The 17,705-nt window shown below is 38.8% G+C and overlaps 1 protein-coding gene across 1 annotated transcript in view; it reads right to left on the reverse strand.

Moving 5' to 3' along the window:
* LOC130920298 (von Willebrand factor A domain-containing protein 7-like) overlaps positions 1 to 17,705 on the reverse strand; it is a 47,375-nt gene that overhangs the window by 12,841 nt on the left and 16,829 nt on the right. The window contains exons 6-13 of the mRNA XM_057843398.1: positions 12,884 to 13,070; positions 11,915 to 12,084; positions 7,205 to 7,317; positions 6,995 to 7,111; positions 4,628 to 4,837; positions 4,425 to 4,554; positions 4,182 to 4,334; positions 3,997 to 4,089 (exon numbers count right to left, since the gene is read on the reverse strand). Of these exons, the coding sequence (XP_057699381.1) occupies positions 3,997 to 4,089; positions 4,182 to 4,334; positions 4,425 to 4,554; positions 4,628 to 4,837; positions 6,995 to 7,111; positions 7,205 to 7,317; positions 11,915 to 12,084; positions 12,884 to 13,070 (1,173 nt within the window). The remainder of the gene's footprint in view (positions 1 to 3,996; positions 4,090 to 4,181; positions 4,335 to 4,424; positions 4,555 to 4,627; positions 4,838 to 6,994; positions 7,112 to 7,204; positions 7,318 to 11,914; positions 12,085 to 12,883; positions 13,071 to 17,705) is intronic.

The raw sequence follows: 17,705 nt of genomic DNA on the forward strand, positions 1-17,705 counted from the left end.
TGTCATTTTGCCAATGTAAATGGTACATAATCAATTTAGAATGGTTAGCCAATAGAAAAAGAGTATTGGACAGAGCAGAACAAAGGTCAAGGTGAGGATGATCATTTGAATATGTAGGTTTTGAGTCTGGATTTGAAGAGTGTGAGAGAAGTTAAACATGCTTTTTCGTGTCACATGCACTTTATTTCATAATACACGCGGTATTTTATGCTCCTGAACGATATGGACCGCTTGGATGTGTGTGGAAGCGATCGCTACATTTATTTAGTTTTTTTTAACCCCGCGCCATGAGAATGAGTGACTTCCAGCTTCGGTCTTGCATTGCGGAGGAGGGCGCTGTGACGTGTACGGTTGAAGGCGTCCTCTTCACTTTCCAGCCGTACTGTTGTGTATGAGGACTAAGGATTCAGCTGATTTTGCGGACTAATACGTTTATTTTTCGCATCACGCCAGCTAAACGGCTGTAGAAAAATCTTGCTGTATGAGGGAGAGGCGTGTGCGCCTTTTTGGAGTTTCAAAAGGTTCCCATTCACCGTAGATATTGGCCAAGCCCTACTACTATGGGACCATTGGACTTACGAGGAAGTGAGTAAACATCTTGTTTTGTATTATGTCAAATATTAATACAGCGAGTACAAAGTAAACACTACAAGCTTTCTTTAAATAAAGGTCTACTTACGTTTGATCATTGATAGGCATGTGAAAAGCTCTCCTCGTGCACATTAGCTGCACGTTAGCTGCACAACAACTGCAGCCGCCCTCCTCCAGGGATCGAGCCGTAAATTGCTCTCTGCCGGGCGGTTTGCCGGTCCACATCGACAATCGATAACCCAGTCGTCATGTCAAATAATCCAGGCTAGTTATGTGTGATTTTCCGCTTCTAAGACTTTGAAACATCACTCGGTTCGGGTTAGCATGTCGGCTCACTGTCACGCCTCTTGGTTTGTTTACATTCTCCGAAGCCGGGGAAGGGAAATGGCATATGTCCGATTTAGGTGTCATAAAATATCGTTTGGGAGGTGCGACAGTAAAGGTGAAGTCGACAGTTTTGACCATTATGGAGTAATGTTGCCATGTCGTCCTGAATAAGTGCATTTTTATGATTTCATATTCCATTTAGCACAACACTGTTATTTGTCATGACTATGCAATTTATTTAGCAATTGTGGAAAATACTTGGATAAAAAGAATATCCTGTAAAAATATCGAAGTAAAGAGACGGAAACAATGACATTTTGCAGCTCTCTTCGTCGCGTTTTCCTCGTTGTGAATAGTTCCCCCTCGACGGGCTGACTGGTCCTTCTCAAGCCATTTATTTAGCTATTGGGTAAAAATACTTGGATAAAAAGAATATCCTGTATGAATATTGGAGTAGAGAGACTGAAACAATGACACTTTGCGGCTCTCTTCGTCGCGTTTATCTCGTTCTGAATAATTCCCCCTCAATGGGCTGAATAGTAAAACCGATGAGCCCAGTCTCCCGCTGACGTCATCCACCTGTTGGGGACGCTCGAGACCAATAATGGTAGGCGTGGCTAACCGGCAGATTAAAAGACAAATTTCTCGTCACCGCAGACGGGACTGGACGTGTACTTTCTTCAGCAGGGGGACACGTCTGGCAGTGCAGGATTTGAGTCCCTGGCGGCGCATTGTGTTACTGATAGTAGCCTTTGTTACTGTGGTCCCAGCTCTCTGGAGGTCATTCACTAGGTACCCCCGTGTGGCTCTGGGATTTTTGCTAACCGTTCTTGTTATCATTTTGATGTCACAGGGTGAGATCTTGCATGGAGCCCCCGATCGAGGGAGATTATCAGTGGTCTTGTATGTCTTCCATTTTCTAATAATTGCTCCCACAGTTGATTTCTTTACACCAAGCATTTTACCTATTGCAGATTTAGTCTTCCCAGCCTGGTGCAGGTGGTCTACAATTTTGTCTCTGGTGTCCTTCGACAGCTCTTTGGTCTTGGCCATAGTGGAGTTTGGAGTGTGACTGACTGAAGTTGTGGACAGGTGTCTTTTATACCGATAATGAGTTAAAACAGGTGCCATTAATACAGGTAACGAGTGGAGCCTCGTTAGAAGTTAGACCTCTTTGACAGCTAGAAATCTTGCTTGTTTGTAAGTGACCAAATACTTATTTTCCACTCTAATTTGGAAATAAATTCTTTAAAAATCAAACAATGTGATTTTCTGTTTTTTTTCCACATTCTGTCTCTCATGGTTGAGGTTTACCCATGTTGACAATTACAGGCCTCTCTAATCTTTTCAAGGAGAACTTGCACAATTGGTGGTTGACTAAATACTTATTTGCCCCACTGTATTCAAGGAATGGTTTGCAACCCAAAACAGAATGGTAACAGAGTTCCTCCCATTATACTCCCCATTCCTCAATCCCAAAGAAGAATTTCTCTCCACATGGAGATGGCAAGTGTATGATCGCCAGCCTCACACTCAGATGACTCTCCTGGATGCCATGAATGCAGCATGCAGTGACATCACAGCAGATGCCTGCAGAGTCTGTATAAGGCATTCAAGAAGATCATTTCCACGCTGCATGGCAAAAGAGGACATCCGTATTGACATGAATGAAAATTCGTGGTCCAACAAAGAGGAACGTCATGATGTGTAAAAAGAATGGAGAAAAAATCCAAACAGCACTCGAAGTTTAGTTGTGCCGATTGTCTTATGTTCACATTTCTAATTTTGCTTTGATGTTTTTTTTTCTTTGTGATACTCGGGGGTATCTTTTGCTCTCAGTATCGCAATAACATTGTCAAGACTAGGAGTGGGAACCGCACGATACGATACGCGATACAAAGCTCACGATAACGATGATCTGACGATACGGCGATACAACGATTATCGATAAATTGGTCAGGAAATCATTCTAGGATATTCTACAAACAACTAAGAGAAAAACAGGCTTCTAGTGTGAATTGGAATTAGTTTATCACTAGTAGTCTCCCAGTTCAAACGGATTGGACGTCTATGGCTGTCAGTGGCAGTCAATGCCAGGCAATTAGGTAATTTTGGGGCATTTAAGGTCTCACGGGAACAGCACCAAAAGTTCCAGCATCATCACTTTGTCCAATGCAGATTCTTGACTCTTGACACCTTGTCCAATGCAGATTCTTGACTCTTGACAAGGTGATGATGCTGGAACCTTTGTTTGGTGCCGTTTCAGTGAGATTTACAAAGATGACTGCCTGAAGAAAACATAAAAATTCCCTCAGTCCATGATGATATGGGGCTGCATGTCAGGCCAAGGCACTGGGGAGATGGCTGTGGTTAAATCTTCAATAATGCACAAGTTTACATTGAAATTTTAGACGGCTTTCTTGTCCTTTCAGTTGAAAATATCTCATTTTCCAAGATGACAATGCATTATGCTACAGACCTAAAACTGTTAAAGCATTCCTTGGAGAAAAACTCAAAAAGTCAATGTCATAGCCCTTGACACCTTTTTAAAATGATATCTCGATTCTTGACAGGAGCATATCGATAACCTTTTGGGATACAAAGTATCACGATATATCACCATTTCAATATTTTGTCACACCCCTAGTCAAGACACTATCAAAACAGTAAAAGTGTAAACTTAATCTTGTTCAGTCCCTTGCAATCAATCTCCCGCACACAAAGGTGTCACTTGAAATTTTCATTAAAACGTACGTAAACCTTCTTAAGCATCGGAGCCTTCCACCAGAGTAACTGTTATATTGAGAGCATGATTAAGCAATTTGACTGTCTTGTCTGCACACAATGAAACAAGGACTTGTAATTGTGACAGTACTGACATATCCATTGACACAGAAATTTAATTTTGAGTGAAAGACTAAAAATTTTGCAGTTAATCCGTATTGTTTTGCTACTTGTGCGACGTCTTTTGAGAAATGCACAAACTGTTTTGAGAATTTTAGTTCTGATCTGAGAAACGTACTAAAGCAATTGAGAAAAACTAAGTATTAGATGTTGAATTTGAAGAGTATGTTTAACCTGAAAATGGCCGCCCAACAAATGGAAAGAATCTTGCTGTGAGTCCTTCACGGGGTTCCACAAGGTTGTAGATGAAGTTCACTGGACTTTGACCTGACGTCAACATTAGTAAAAACCATTAGAATGAGCAGCACAAGCAAAAGAAACAGTTTGTGTGCCACTTTCAGTTCCATACATCCACTGACCTGTAATCCTAACTAAGAAGGGGTCTTCGGAGTCAACACTGATTTTCCACAGTCCAGTTTCACTGTCGTTGTTGAGCCTCAGTCGATGAAGGGTACCTACCAAAATAAAAGATGCCAGAGGGCCACTGGACTCACTTGAGTTCTGAGTTACACCTGAAAAGGTGGGGGAGATTTTCATTATGTACTAACAGTTGGAATGGTTAATACTTAAAAACATAAAAATTTTTAGATTAACCATAGTACCAGTTGAGCTGGTGAGATTAAAGGTAAGATCTGGATTCCCTGTAATGGAGATAATCACGTTCTGTAGTGAGTTATCAATGGTAAATTGGAAAGTTTGAGATTTGCTGCTTTCCTCTTGAAAAACTATCACCTGAAAAAGACAGGGGCACATTTTTATGCATATTCTGTACAGTGTTTGTGTTTTTCTTCCTTCTTTATATTACCGTTGCACTTCTTAGAGATTCCTCGATAACAGATGTCGCCAGAGCGAACTCTGTCGGTGAGTTCCTGACTTCAATAGTTTCGCCTCCAGATGCCCTGGCAATGTCGCGGTACAACTGCAAAGCTTCTGGAAGCAATATTCGAGACGTCGCATTTTGAACGTCTCTTTTACGTCTTCCGGGCAAGAGGATGTTTGTCAGAATGAATGTTACCTAGAAATTCCAGAGCACAGTTTACACATGATTTTGACTAGAGATGTCCCGTTCGATCACGTCATTTTCAAAGTATCGGAATCGGCAAAAAAATATCGGCCATGCCTTTTTTTAATATATATATATTTCTTAATTAAATCGTTTTCTAATTGTATTTAACGTTAGACATAATATGTTACACTCATCAAGAGTCTTTAGTTTAGGCGTAAGGTAGGGTTATCAAATTCATCCCGATAACAGCCGTAATTAATTTTTTAAAAAATGTATCACGTTAAAATATTTAATGCAACTAATGCATGCACTGCACGACCCACTCACGCATTGTCGCGCTCAATCTGTAATGGCGCCGTTTTACCTATATAGAGAGATAAAAGGCAGCGTAAAATGAGTAGGGTGAATTTTGGCAGCCTTTGGAGCCTTTTTTAATTGGCTAAAGCCTTACAATCCCTCTCCCTACAATTGGAAATAATACCTATTTCCCAACACAGAGAAGATATATCAATTGGTAGCACTATGCACAGTCATGGTTCCACTTCCCATCATGCATTTGGGCATGGCTATAGTATCATTTACTGAAAGCTCAACAAATACACTAGATGGCAATATTTAGTCACAATATACAAAGTCACAAGTCTTTCTATCCGTGGATCCCTCTCACAGAAAGAATGTTAATAATGTAAATGCCATCTTGAGGATTTATTGTCATAATAAACAAATACAGTACTTATGTACTGTATGTTGAATGTATATATTCGTCCGACTTTTATTCATTTTTTTCTTAACGCATTGCCAAAATGTATATGATCGGTATATGTGAAAAACGATGGTCACTCCGGAGCTCCCTGTATCCCACAATGCATTGCAGTGGTACACGGAAAATACGTCCATGCGGTGGTGATAATGAAGCTCAAATACCGTTGGCTGCTGTCTATTTACCACCAGAGAAGAAAATGAATGGAGGATCCAGCACGGTGTTTGAATGTGATACCAAACTGCCTTTGGAATTGTAAAATATATCGTGGTTAATAAATAAAAATAAAAATAAAATAGACTGTATGTGGCAGTTATGGCAGGACGTGTGGAATCACAGGAGTGCCAAAATAAATAAATAAAAATACAGAGAAATAAATGAATAAATAAAAAGTTACTTTTTTTTTTTTTTTTTACTGACTTTCACTTTTGTTAGTAAAGAAAAGGAAAAAAGAATGACAATTTTTGTCATTGATGTTTCTATTTCGCTTGCCTTTTCTATTTTGCTTTTAACGAAAGTAATGGTCTGTCAATCGAATGGCGTTGGGAGGGACTGAAACTAAACTTCAAATAGGTTAAATGTATTCAAACATCAAATCAAAATGTAATTCATAGAAAAAGTTTTTGAATGCGAAAAAATATTTGAGATTGAAAAATTTGCATTAGATTACTTAATTTTTAATTGAAAAAGTTTTCTTTGATTGAAGCAATCCTTTTTGTGTTTTGGCCATATTATGATTAGGACACTTGTGTCTAAATCATTCAATCCCAAAATAAATTGCTTCAATCAAAAATATATATATATTTTCGATCAAAGAATTTATTTATTATTTTTTTAATTATGTGCAAAGCAAATGCCCATTTATGGTGCTCGAAAAATTATTTTGACCCATTATAAAAATATATTTTTTGTTCATTTAATTCATTTTTGTTGCAGTTTTATTACTTTACAACTTTTTTTATATATATATTGTATATAGGAACGTCAATTACATGCAATGATGCTTTTCAGACACCAGGGGGGGCCCTCCTTATGCTCCAATATGATTTTGCATTTAGACAAAATTAAAAGTAAGTAATCAGTGTCATGAACCCAGATATCTCAAACACATTTTAGAGCTGTAATTGCAATACCGTGAAACTGAGATAATTTGGTTTAAGGTTATTATTCCGTCAGAATATCATACCAGCACATGCCTAGTGCAGGCATAGGTTTGCCGTTATAACAGTTTATACTGCATCTCAAGTCAAGTTTAATCCGACAAAGCAAGTTAAAACAGAACTCGCCTGGATTTTGTTGTGTGGAAACATGGCCATTTATGGTCCAAGTTGCAGAAATGCCCAAACATAAAATTGCACAGTACTTTTCAAAAGTGATGGTAGGCATTATTACTAAAGAAGACTCACCACGGACTTTCTTTCCTCAATTAGGGCAATGACGGTGTTCCTTAAAAACGCATCCTTTGCCGCTGCATCAGTGAAGACAAATATCTCCGATAAGGGTGGAGCCCCGGTCAGAGCAAGCTGTTAGCGAAAAAGTACAGAGGATAATCAGGATTGTGAGTGTTCACAATTCAATTGACTTTCTTTGAAATTTTCTTTCTTATGAAAAGATACCTGTAGTCCGGACAAGCTGAACTCTGGGAGGTCACCACCTCCAGAGGCCCTCAGCCTATTGATCTCATCTATGAAAAAATCTGCGTCGCTTGTCCTTAGTAGAGGTCCGAAAGCTGAAAGTTAGCAAATCACTCTTATCGATTTGTTTGTATGTTTTTTGTTTGTGGCCTTTGTGTTGTAGCGATTGAACTGTATGTTTAAACCAGTTAGTCATGTGAAAAAATTAGGACACCCAATTAAATATTCAGTTCTTTATTAAGAAATATTCACATATCAATGTCTGATCTTGTTTTTCTTTATTACTGGAAAAGAAAGTTATTAACTTGTGGGTAAACAAAAAATAACATTGTTTTACTCATTAAACCACTTCCAAAGGCATTCAGCCTATTGATCTCATCTATGAAAAAAATCTGCGTAGCTTGTCAGTAGTAAAAGGTCCAAAAGCTGAAAATTAGCAATACACTAAATTGTGAACTCTTTTAGATGTGTTTGTCTTTTGTGGTCTTGGTCATGATGGTTGAAATGTATGATCCTGTGTTCTTTACGTCAAAAATGTCATTAACAAAATATTTTGTCCATAACAATTTTTACGTGACGTTGAAAAGCTAAAAACATGGCTTGGGAGTCAAGAACATAATGAGAAGAATGCCAATTTTCGTCTTACGAGACGAAAATGTGACATAGTGTGTCATATGCCCACAATGGTGACATTTTTATATTGTTATATTGCTGAAAAATGTCTTTGAATGTAATTGAATTTCTTATAAATTAATTTAATGAGGAAGTTTAGACTTTTTTACTTTTGATTTAAGGCTTTTCTGTGCAGTTTGTTAGTTATTTGTTAGTGTCAGGGCTCCGGAATGGCAAAGCTAGCGTGAGTCAGTGGTGCTTGATTAGCATACCAATTAGGGCTGCTGCTATCGAACATTTTAGTAATCGAGTAATCGACTGAAAATTCTATCGATTAATAGAGTAATCGGATAAAACATTTTTTTAGGTAAAGAGCAATTATAAATATACATGAGAAAAAAAGACATTTAATCCAATATTGAACCAGTTTCAGTCAATCAATGTCTTTGTTTTCGATGTACATTGTTGAAAACAGCCAACAACTGCATCTCAGATGTGACTAGAAAAAAAATTCACTGCTTTGACTCAAAAATCTTCTAGATCATATAAAAATAAAAACATATTTCTTACCTAAAAATGTAATTACGCTTGATAACACACATCACTTGAAAGTTACGTGTTTTTCCCATGTGTTTCAATTCAATTTCCATTTGTGTCAAGCTATTTTTAAGTTCTAGTTAAGTTTTAAGTTAGTCTAAGCTGTAAGTACTGATAGGATTTTGAGTTTTTGCAGTGTTCAAAATAAATGTATGATACCTGCTGTATTGGAGCACATTAGGGACCAGTGCTACTTGGTGTTTTATTCAGCAATGACTACTGAGCTAAAACTGAGTTAGCTTTATTATGTTTTAATTTTACACCCTCATCACTCTACAGCGCTGTGTTTTTACAGATTAAATAAAGCCTGTATGTAAGACACATTAGCCACGCATCGACAGTGGTCATAATCAATAGAAACCTAGCCCTCCGAAGGGCTATCGTGACATGAGCGAGTGACAGTAACGTGACATGAGCGAGTGACAGTAACGTTATATTTAATAGCGCTGAGAAGTCTACTGCTTAAAGACGGCGGCTGTTTACTAACGCTGCCCAGACGCGGCTGATACTGTCATTTCGCATCTAGTTGTAAATGCATGCTATATCTATGAGACGCCTCGGACGTTAGCTGCAACCACACTAGCATCATGCGGGCGTAGTTTTTAGCAACGTCGACGTAGTTTGTAGCTGCTGTCGCCGTAAGTTGCAGTAAGTTTTTTTAAAAAATCTTTATTGCTTCTTCTTCTACGCACGTGATGCGGTTGTCCCGCATTAAAAGTAGTCCGGGCAAAACGTGATGCTTACAGCTGGCAAAATTAACGATTCATCGAAGTGAATCAAATTACTCGGATCAGTTTTTAAACTCGAGTTATTCGAATTGCTCGAGTATTCGTTTCAGCTCTAATACCAATAAAAAAACATATGCACGCACGATAATCACCGATGACCCACACAATAAATAGTGCTGGCTATGTTTTCAGGATTAAGTTATTAAAATTTACCATTTCATGTTAATAATTGTAGTATGGACAGCAACATATGTAATCCAGCAGCTCTACAGGGAACATGCTGTCTAGGCAAGCAAGGCAGTTATCACATCAGGTTTTTTTCACCGCTGATCTCCTCTGTCTACAAATATTACACAATGCTCTTTTAACATTTTTGGTTAGTAAAGAGAAGTACAGTCCCACACACAGTAGGGCAAATAGGTATTTAGTCAACCACTAATTGTGCAAGTTCTCCCACTTGAAAATCTTAGACAGGCCTGTAATTGTCAACATGGTTAAACCTCAACCATGAGAGACAGAATGTGGAAAAAAAAAACATTAAAAAAAACAGAAAATCACATTGTTTGATTTTTAAAGATTTTTTTTTTTTGCAAATCATGGCGGAAAATAAGTATTTGGTCAATACCAAAAGTTCGTCTCAATACTTTGGTATGTACCCTTTGTTGGCAATAACGGAGGCCAAACGTTTTCTGTAACTCTTCACAAGCTTTTCACACACTGTTGCTGGTATTTTGGCCCATCCCTCCATGCAGATCTCCTCTAGAGCAGTGATGTTTTCGGGCTGTCGTTGGGCAACATGGACTTTCAACTCCCTCCACAGATTTTCTATGGGATTGAGATCTGGAGACTGGCTAGGCCACTCCAGGACCTTGAAATGCTTCTTACGAAGCCACTCCTTTGTTGCCCTGGCTGTGTGTTTGGGATCATTGTCATGCTGAAAGACCCACCCATGTCTCATCTTCAATGCCCTTGCTGATGGAAGGAGATTTTCACTCAAAATCTCTCGATACATGGCACCTTCATTCTTTCCTTTACACAGATCAGTCGTCCTGGTCCCTTTGCAGAAAAACAGCACCAAAGCATGATGTTTCCACCCCCATGCTTCACAGTGGCTATGGTGTTCTTCGGATGCAATTCAGTATTCTTTTTCCTCCAAACACGTGAACCCGTGTTTCTATCAAAAAGTTCTATGTTGGTTTCATCTGACCATAACACATTCTCCCAGTCCTCTTCTTGATCATCCAAATGCTCTTTAGCGAACCGCAGACGGGCCTGGACGTGTAGTTTCTTCAGCAGTGGGACACGTCTGGCAGTGCAGGATTTGAGTCCCTGGCGGCGCATTGTGTTACTGATAGTAGCCTTTGTTACTGTGGTCCCAGCTCTCTGTAGGTCATTCACTAGGTCCCCCGTGTGGTTCTGGGATTTTTGCTGACCGTTCTTGTTATCATTTTGACGCCACTGAGCGAGATTTTGCATGGAGCCCCAGATTGAGGGATATTATCAGTGGTTTTGTATGTCTTCCATTTTCTAATAATTTCTCCCACAGTTGATTTCTTTACACCAAGCGTTTTACTTATTGCAGATTCAGTCTTCCTAGCCTGATGCAGGTCTACAATTTTGTCTCTGGTGTCCTTCGACAGCTCTTTGGTCTTGGCCATAGTGGAGTTTGGTGTGTGACTGACTGAGATTGTGGACAGGTGTCTTTTATACCGATAATGAGTTAAAACAGGTGCCATTAATACAGGTAATGAGTCGAACCTCATTAGACCTCGTTAGAAGTTAGACCTCTTTGACAGCCAGAAATCTTGCGTGTTTGTAGGTGACCAAATACTTATTTCCAACTCTAATTTGGAAATAAATTCCTTAAAAATCAAACAATGTAATTTTCTGGTTTTTTTCCACATTCTGTCTCTCATGGTTGAGGTTTACCCATGTTGACAATTACAGGCCTCTCTAATCTTTTCAAGTAGGACAACTTGCACAATTGGTGGTTGACTAAATACTTATTTGCCCCACTGTATGTTTGCCCAGTGGTTTGATTTACACCAGCCAAAAAGTGCAACGGTTCTTAAAACTCATGAATACCATTGAATTTGGATTATTTGACTCGAGTCATCATGGTTGCCTGGTATACCAGACTCACCGCTGTTCCAGCGATTGAGTCTGGTGACCGTCCGGCGGATCAAATTCCGAGGGCGGAGCAAGCCACAGCAAACAGACAGCGGAATGGACCAATCAGCGACAGGCAGACGTGACGTTGTTAAAGCGACAAGTAATTAGCGTGAGCGGAGAATGGAGAAGTTTATTCAACATGCCTAGCGCGAGCCATGTTGACTGTTGTCAGTGACTTGTTTCGATGTGTTTTGGGTAACTTAAAACTGGTTTTACCGCGGATTGGAACAGATTCTCGGCTCTCCTGTTCGCCATCTGTGTTGTTGAAGACACGACTTTCGCCGCGCAAGACTGACGTTACTTGTTAAGAACACGTCACGCAAATAAGCGAATCTGATTGGACAATTGATTTTGTACCTTGCTCGAGAGGCCATTAATGGGCTGGGTCCCAGACAATTTCTCACAGTGTTTGAAAAATATAGCTGTGCCAGGCAATGAACATAGAGCTTCCAAGCACATGAGAAATTGCAGATTAACAGTCTAACCCTAATAAACTATTTTTTTTTTTCATTGGCACGCCCGTATTAAAATATTCCACCACTCTGATCCTTGGAGACCTATCTCTATCTAAGAGTGTACCTACTTGGATCATTGAAGGGAACCAATATGTAGGCTGGCGGCTCCAGTATGGTTCCTCTCCTACTTTCAACAATTTGAGCAGAAAGTCTCCTGACTTCGGCTATCTCGTCAATCATACTTCCAGTGGTGTCGATGACAAAACATAGCACAGAAGTCTGGGAGAGGCCCATCAGTCTGCAGGAATGCAACGAAGATTTAAAATGTATCTGCCATACCTTAGTACGGTTTTATTTCGTGTAATCACAATATTTGCCATGAAATCAATGTAATCCATAGAGGCCTCTCTCAATGGATTTACCACCTGTTGTGAGGTACTGTAGGTCCTCAACTATAGAAATTAGCTTGTTCTTTGAACCCTTCAAAGGGTCCGTTTACTAGTGGGGGATACAGTACTAACTTTTTTTTTTTACTTAAGTAAAATTACAAGTATCTAAGAAAGTAATTACTGAAGTAAAACTATTTCATATATATAAACAGAATCTTAACAAGCTCAAACACTCCAAAACTTAGCTTAATGGCAGATTGAAAGCAACTATCAGGTGCATACTGCCGCTTACAGTACAAAAGTGTGGTAGTTTTTATTGGTCAATATCTTGTTCACCTGCCCAATCTTGCTTGTACCCATGTTGCAGCCTCTAGTACTCAGTTACGGTATAGCTGCATGGGGCTTATCGATTGCACCGGAGGCATGAAAACGAAATTATCATTTCACAATAAGAAAAAACAAAAAACAAACAAAGTAACATGTAACGCAGGCAACAATTTTAAAAGTACTGGAGTAAAACGTACAGATACCTGCTATGAAATGTAGAGAAGTAAAAAGTACAACTTCATATTTGTACTTAAGTACAGATACACAAAAATGTACTTAACAACAGTAACGAAGTACTTTTACTTCATTACATATCACCACAGCCATTTACACGGTGACACTCCAACCGAATCAATAGAAAACAACCCATAGGTTTCCTACCGTAGGAAATTCTTGTCTCCTCCAGCTATTCTGATATCCTCCAGAAGCTCCATAGTAGCAGTTATAGCTAAATTGGCCGCTTGATTGTGTAATGAGCCGTGCTCCGAACCAATTGTGTTCTTATTGATGCCACCTATTGGTGGAGTTCTGCTCGTCCTGTCGTCCAAACCGCCATGGCTACATTTACCTTGGAGCACCAAGACAAAATAATAAGCACGTGAGCCCAGAATTGGATATCAATGATGTTATGTCCCATAGTCATTACCTGGATTTGAAGAAAATATATTCATTAAATGAGCACATTCACGTTATGAGCTTGGTGATGGAATGAATTGTGCTTGACATATTCCAAGCTATTTGCCATTTGCTATTCACAAATTCAGCTGTGTGTTAGGTTTTTTTTTCTATGTAACATATCATCGACTCTGTAATGCTAAGACACAACAAGATGGCACACGTGGCTAAGAGAATAGTAGGTTAGGGCTGTGTTATGGTTATTTTTAGTGGGAGAATATTAGCAACTTGTGTTAAAGAACTATGTTGAAGGGATATAGTTGAGAAGCAGATCTCAAATGACTTTCAAATTGTCAAACCTGAAGAGAAAAAAATGAAAATAAAATACGATCTCGCAAAAACTTACTGGCAATAATCTAGCCACATCTCCACATCATAGGAGCGTTGTTTTTGTATTTTGTAAATTGACTCATTTTTGGCAACACATCAAATAGGCTTTAAGTCAGAACAAATGATATCGTTTGGCCAACTTTTGTCTAAAAAGAAAAAATACCATACATTCTGTATATATATATATTAGAGCTGTCCCGACTAGTCGACGTAGTCGACGTCATCGATGACGTAAATCCGTCGACGAGCACAACATGCCGTCGACTGTTAATGAAGGGTTAAAAAAATATATGCGTGGAAAGTTAGAATGTCGGATGCTCTGTTTGCAAGCGGGGAAAGCGGCACAAAGCCAAAAAAAGCGCACCAGAGTGTCCAAAACATTGACTTATTTCAAAGAAACAAAGGAGAGTACACTCTTCTGTCCTGTCTCTTCAGTGCCAAGCTTGGCTGCACGTCGGCCGTGAATAAACACCTCAAGTGCCTTCACGCAGTTTTAAGTTTTTTTTTTTTTTTTTCATTTTTTGTACACCAGAAGGTGCTGTCGCCTTACTAAATAATAATGTTTCATTGACAATGGGCCTATGAGTGCTATTAGTATTGTTCTTAATGCTAATTGAAAGGTTTATTTCATGTTTTGGTTTATTTTATGGTATAGAAAATTATATAAGGTTAAAAGGTCATAAATATATACAGTATATACAGTGATTGCACTCAAGGGAGAGATTGTCAATGATAAGGTAATAAGGTAAAGGCAATTCATATAGGCAATTCATTGATATATAAATAACGTTTAAAAGGAAAAAGGTGAAAAGTTTTTGTTAATTTCTAATTGTGTTGCTTTATTTGTGTGCACCGTAGCTCTTACGGTGTGTTTACATCAAGGATGGAATAAAAGTTGTAAACCATCAGTTTAAGAGACCATCTTTTCAATCGGGATGCTACACTAGTTAATTCTATCAGCATTTGAACTCATTGTTTATTTGTGATTTATTATTGTTATTTACGTGTTTATTTGTACTTTAATAAATGATTTGAGTGTTCCAATATGTTTTCTTTTAATCGATTATGTCTGACAACTCTAGTAGCTACAAGTGAAAAAGTACACTCATCGTGAATTGGACAAATCTACCGATAAGGGTAGGTACTGATGAACAAGAAAAATAATCAGTTTCTGGCATGGTATTTGAAAATGTGCATTACCAAAGACGCTAACGTGGCTGCCGCTATAAATTAATATTTTTATTCGGGACATACGCATGAAGTAATATTAGACATGCTGCTTACGAATCACGATGTCCAACTGAATTTGAGGTCGCTGAAAACCCATTTAAAAGAGATCGGTTTGTCCAGAAGACGCCACTACTCTCCAATACATGAGGTGAGACGTGCCCCTTTGACCGTGCTGCACAGACCAGGGCAACTATTTGGGTATCGGAGCATGTGGCAGGTTCTTTGTTTTTTTAATTTGCCGTTTTGTTATTTGACTTGCTGTTGTCTTTTTTAATTTGCCATTTTGTTTTGTGATTTGCTGGTTTGCACTTTAGGCGCCAATCTACCTTTGCTCCACTCTGTCACCCTTCTAGTAGAACACTTTTTATTTTCATTGAGTACCACAATTTATATCATCTACATACAGTGGGGCAAATAAGTATTTAGTCAACCACCAATTGTGCAAGTTTTCCTACTTGAAAAGATTAGAGAGGCCTGTAATTGTCAACATGGGTAAACTGCAACCATGAGAGACAGAATGTGGAAAAAAAACTGAAAATCACATTGTTTGATTTTCAAAGAATTTATTTCCAAATTAGAGTCGAAAATAAGTATTTGGTCACCTACAAACAAGCAAGATTTCTGGCTGTCAAAGGTCTAACTTCTTCTAACGAGGTCTAACGAGGCTCCACTCATTACCTGTAATAATGGCACCTGTTTTAACTTATTATCAGTATAAAATAGACCTGTCCACAAGCTCAGTCAGTCACATTCCAAACTCCACTATGGCCAAGACCAAAGAGCTGTCCAAGAACATCAGAGACAAAATTGTAGACCTGCACCAGGCTGGGAAGACTAAATCTGCAATAGGTAAAATGCTTGGTGTAAAGAAATCAACTGCTATTATTCTAGCAATTATTAGAAAATGGAAGACATACAAGACCACTGATAATCTCCCTCGATCTCAACCCGTGGCGTCAAAATGATAACAAGAACGGTGAGCAAAAATCCCAGAACCACACGGGGGGACCTAGTGAATGACCTACAGAGAGCTGGGACCACAGTAACAAAGGCTACTATTAGTAACACAATGCGCCGCCAGGGACTCAAATCCTGCACTGCCAGACGTGTCCCCCTACTAAAGAAAGTACATGTCCAGGCCTGTCTGCGGTTCGCTAGAGAGCATTTGGATAATCCAGAAGGGGACTGGGAGAATGTGTTATGGTCAGATGAAACCAAAATTGGTAGAATTTGGTAGAAACACAGGTTCTTGTGTTTGGAGGAGAAAGAATACTGAATTGCATCCAAAGAACACCGTACCCACTCTGAAGCATGGGGGTGGAAACATCATGCTTCGGGGCTATTTTTCTGCAAATGGACCAGGACGACTGATCTGTTTAAGGGAAAGAATGAATGGGGCCATGTCTCGAGAGATTTTGAGTGAAAATCTCCTTCCATCAGCAAGGGCATTGAAGATGAGACGTGGCTGGGTCTTTCAGCATGACAATGATCCCAAACACACAGCCAGGGCAACAAAGGAGTGGCTTCGTAAGAAGCATTTCAAGGTCCTGGAGTGGCCTAGCCAGTCTCCAGGTCTCAACCCGATACAAAATCTGTGGAGGGAGTTGAAAGTCCGTGTTGCCCAAAGACAGCCCCAAAACATCACTGTTCTAGAGGAGATCGGCATAGAGCAATGGGCCAAAATACCAGCAACAGTGTGTGAAAAGCTTGTGAAGAGTTACAGAAAACGTTTGGCCTCCGTTATTGCCAAGAAAGGGTACATAACAAAGTATTGAGATGAACTTTTGGTATTGACCAAATACTTATTTTCCACCATGATTTGCAAATAAATTATTTAAAAATCAAACAATGTGATTTTCTGTTTTTTTCCCCACATTCTTTCATGGTTGAAGTTTAACCATGTTGACAATTACAGGCCTCTCTAATATTTTCAAGTGGGAGAACTTGCACAATGTATATATATATATATATATATATATATATATATATATATATATATATATATATATATATATATATATACAGTGGTACCTCTACATACGAATTTAATTCGTTCCAGGACCTTGTTTGTAAGTCGAAATGGTCGTATGTCGAGCAGGATTTTCCCATAGGAATACATTATAATTCCATTAATTCGTTCCAAAGCCTAAAAACATACACTAAATTCTTAATAAATACTGCTGGCACTGTTACAAATGGCAATTAAACATAGAAAAACAAATAAGTTATAAATAAATAAGTCAGAATAATATAATAATAAGAAGAATAATTAATAATTATTCCTGTAAATAATGTAACGAATTGGATTCTAATATGGCGGACACTTTTTACTGTCCCTGAACGCACCGCGAAGCTGACGTCACGGTGAGATAGGTCGGTGCGGTAGAGATAATACTTTCGTTTTCTTGAGAGCAGTCAACTGCTTAAGACAATGGGCGTTTTGTGTTGGATAAGTTCTTAAATAAATGATAAAAACGTGACGAAGCTGGCGATTTCCTTGGCAATGTTACCACAATAATAATTGTCACCTTAACTTATAAATAGTGGCGAACGGTGGTCGGAAGAGGACCATGGAACTGTATTGTTGAGCCAGTTCAGGGACGCGCACACCAAGCTCATATTTTTCTATAACTTGCATCTTCATTTCAAAGGTAAGCATCACTTTTTTCCTTGTTTCTCCAACTGTATCAACTTTTTTTGAAAACTGTGTTGATTTCTCACACAAGAAAATCCACCGTGCGTTCGTTTGCAGTGCTGTCATGTCGTCGTATTTCGAGCAACTCGTCGGATGTAGAAACAAATGGCGGCTCAAATTTTACGTCGGATGTCGAAAAGATCGTGTGTCGAAGTGATCTTATGTAGAGGTACCACTGTATATATATATATATATATATATATAGTCTACTGTATAATCTCCCACTGGTAAACGAGCCGTTAGAAGGATTCAAAGAACAAGCTAATTTCTATA

This window comes from Corythoichthys intestinalis, chromosome 8 (genome assembly GCF_030265065.1).
Source record: "Corythoichthys intestinalis isolate RoL2023-P3 chromosome 8, ASM3026506v1, whole genome shotgun sequence".
Taxonomy (NCBI): domain Eukaryota; kingdom Metazoa; phylum Chordata; class Actinopteri; order Syngnathiformes; family Syngnathidae; genus Corythoichthys; species Corythoichthys intestinalis.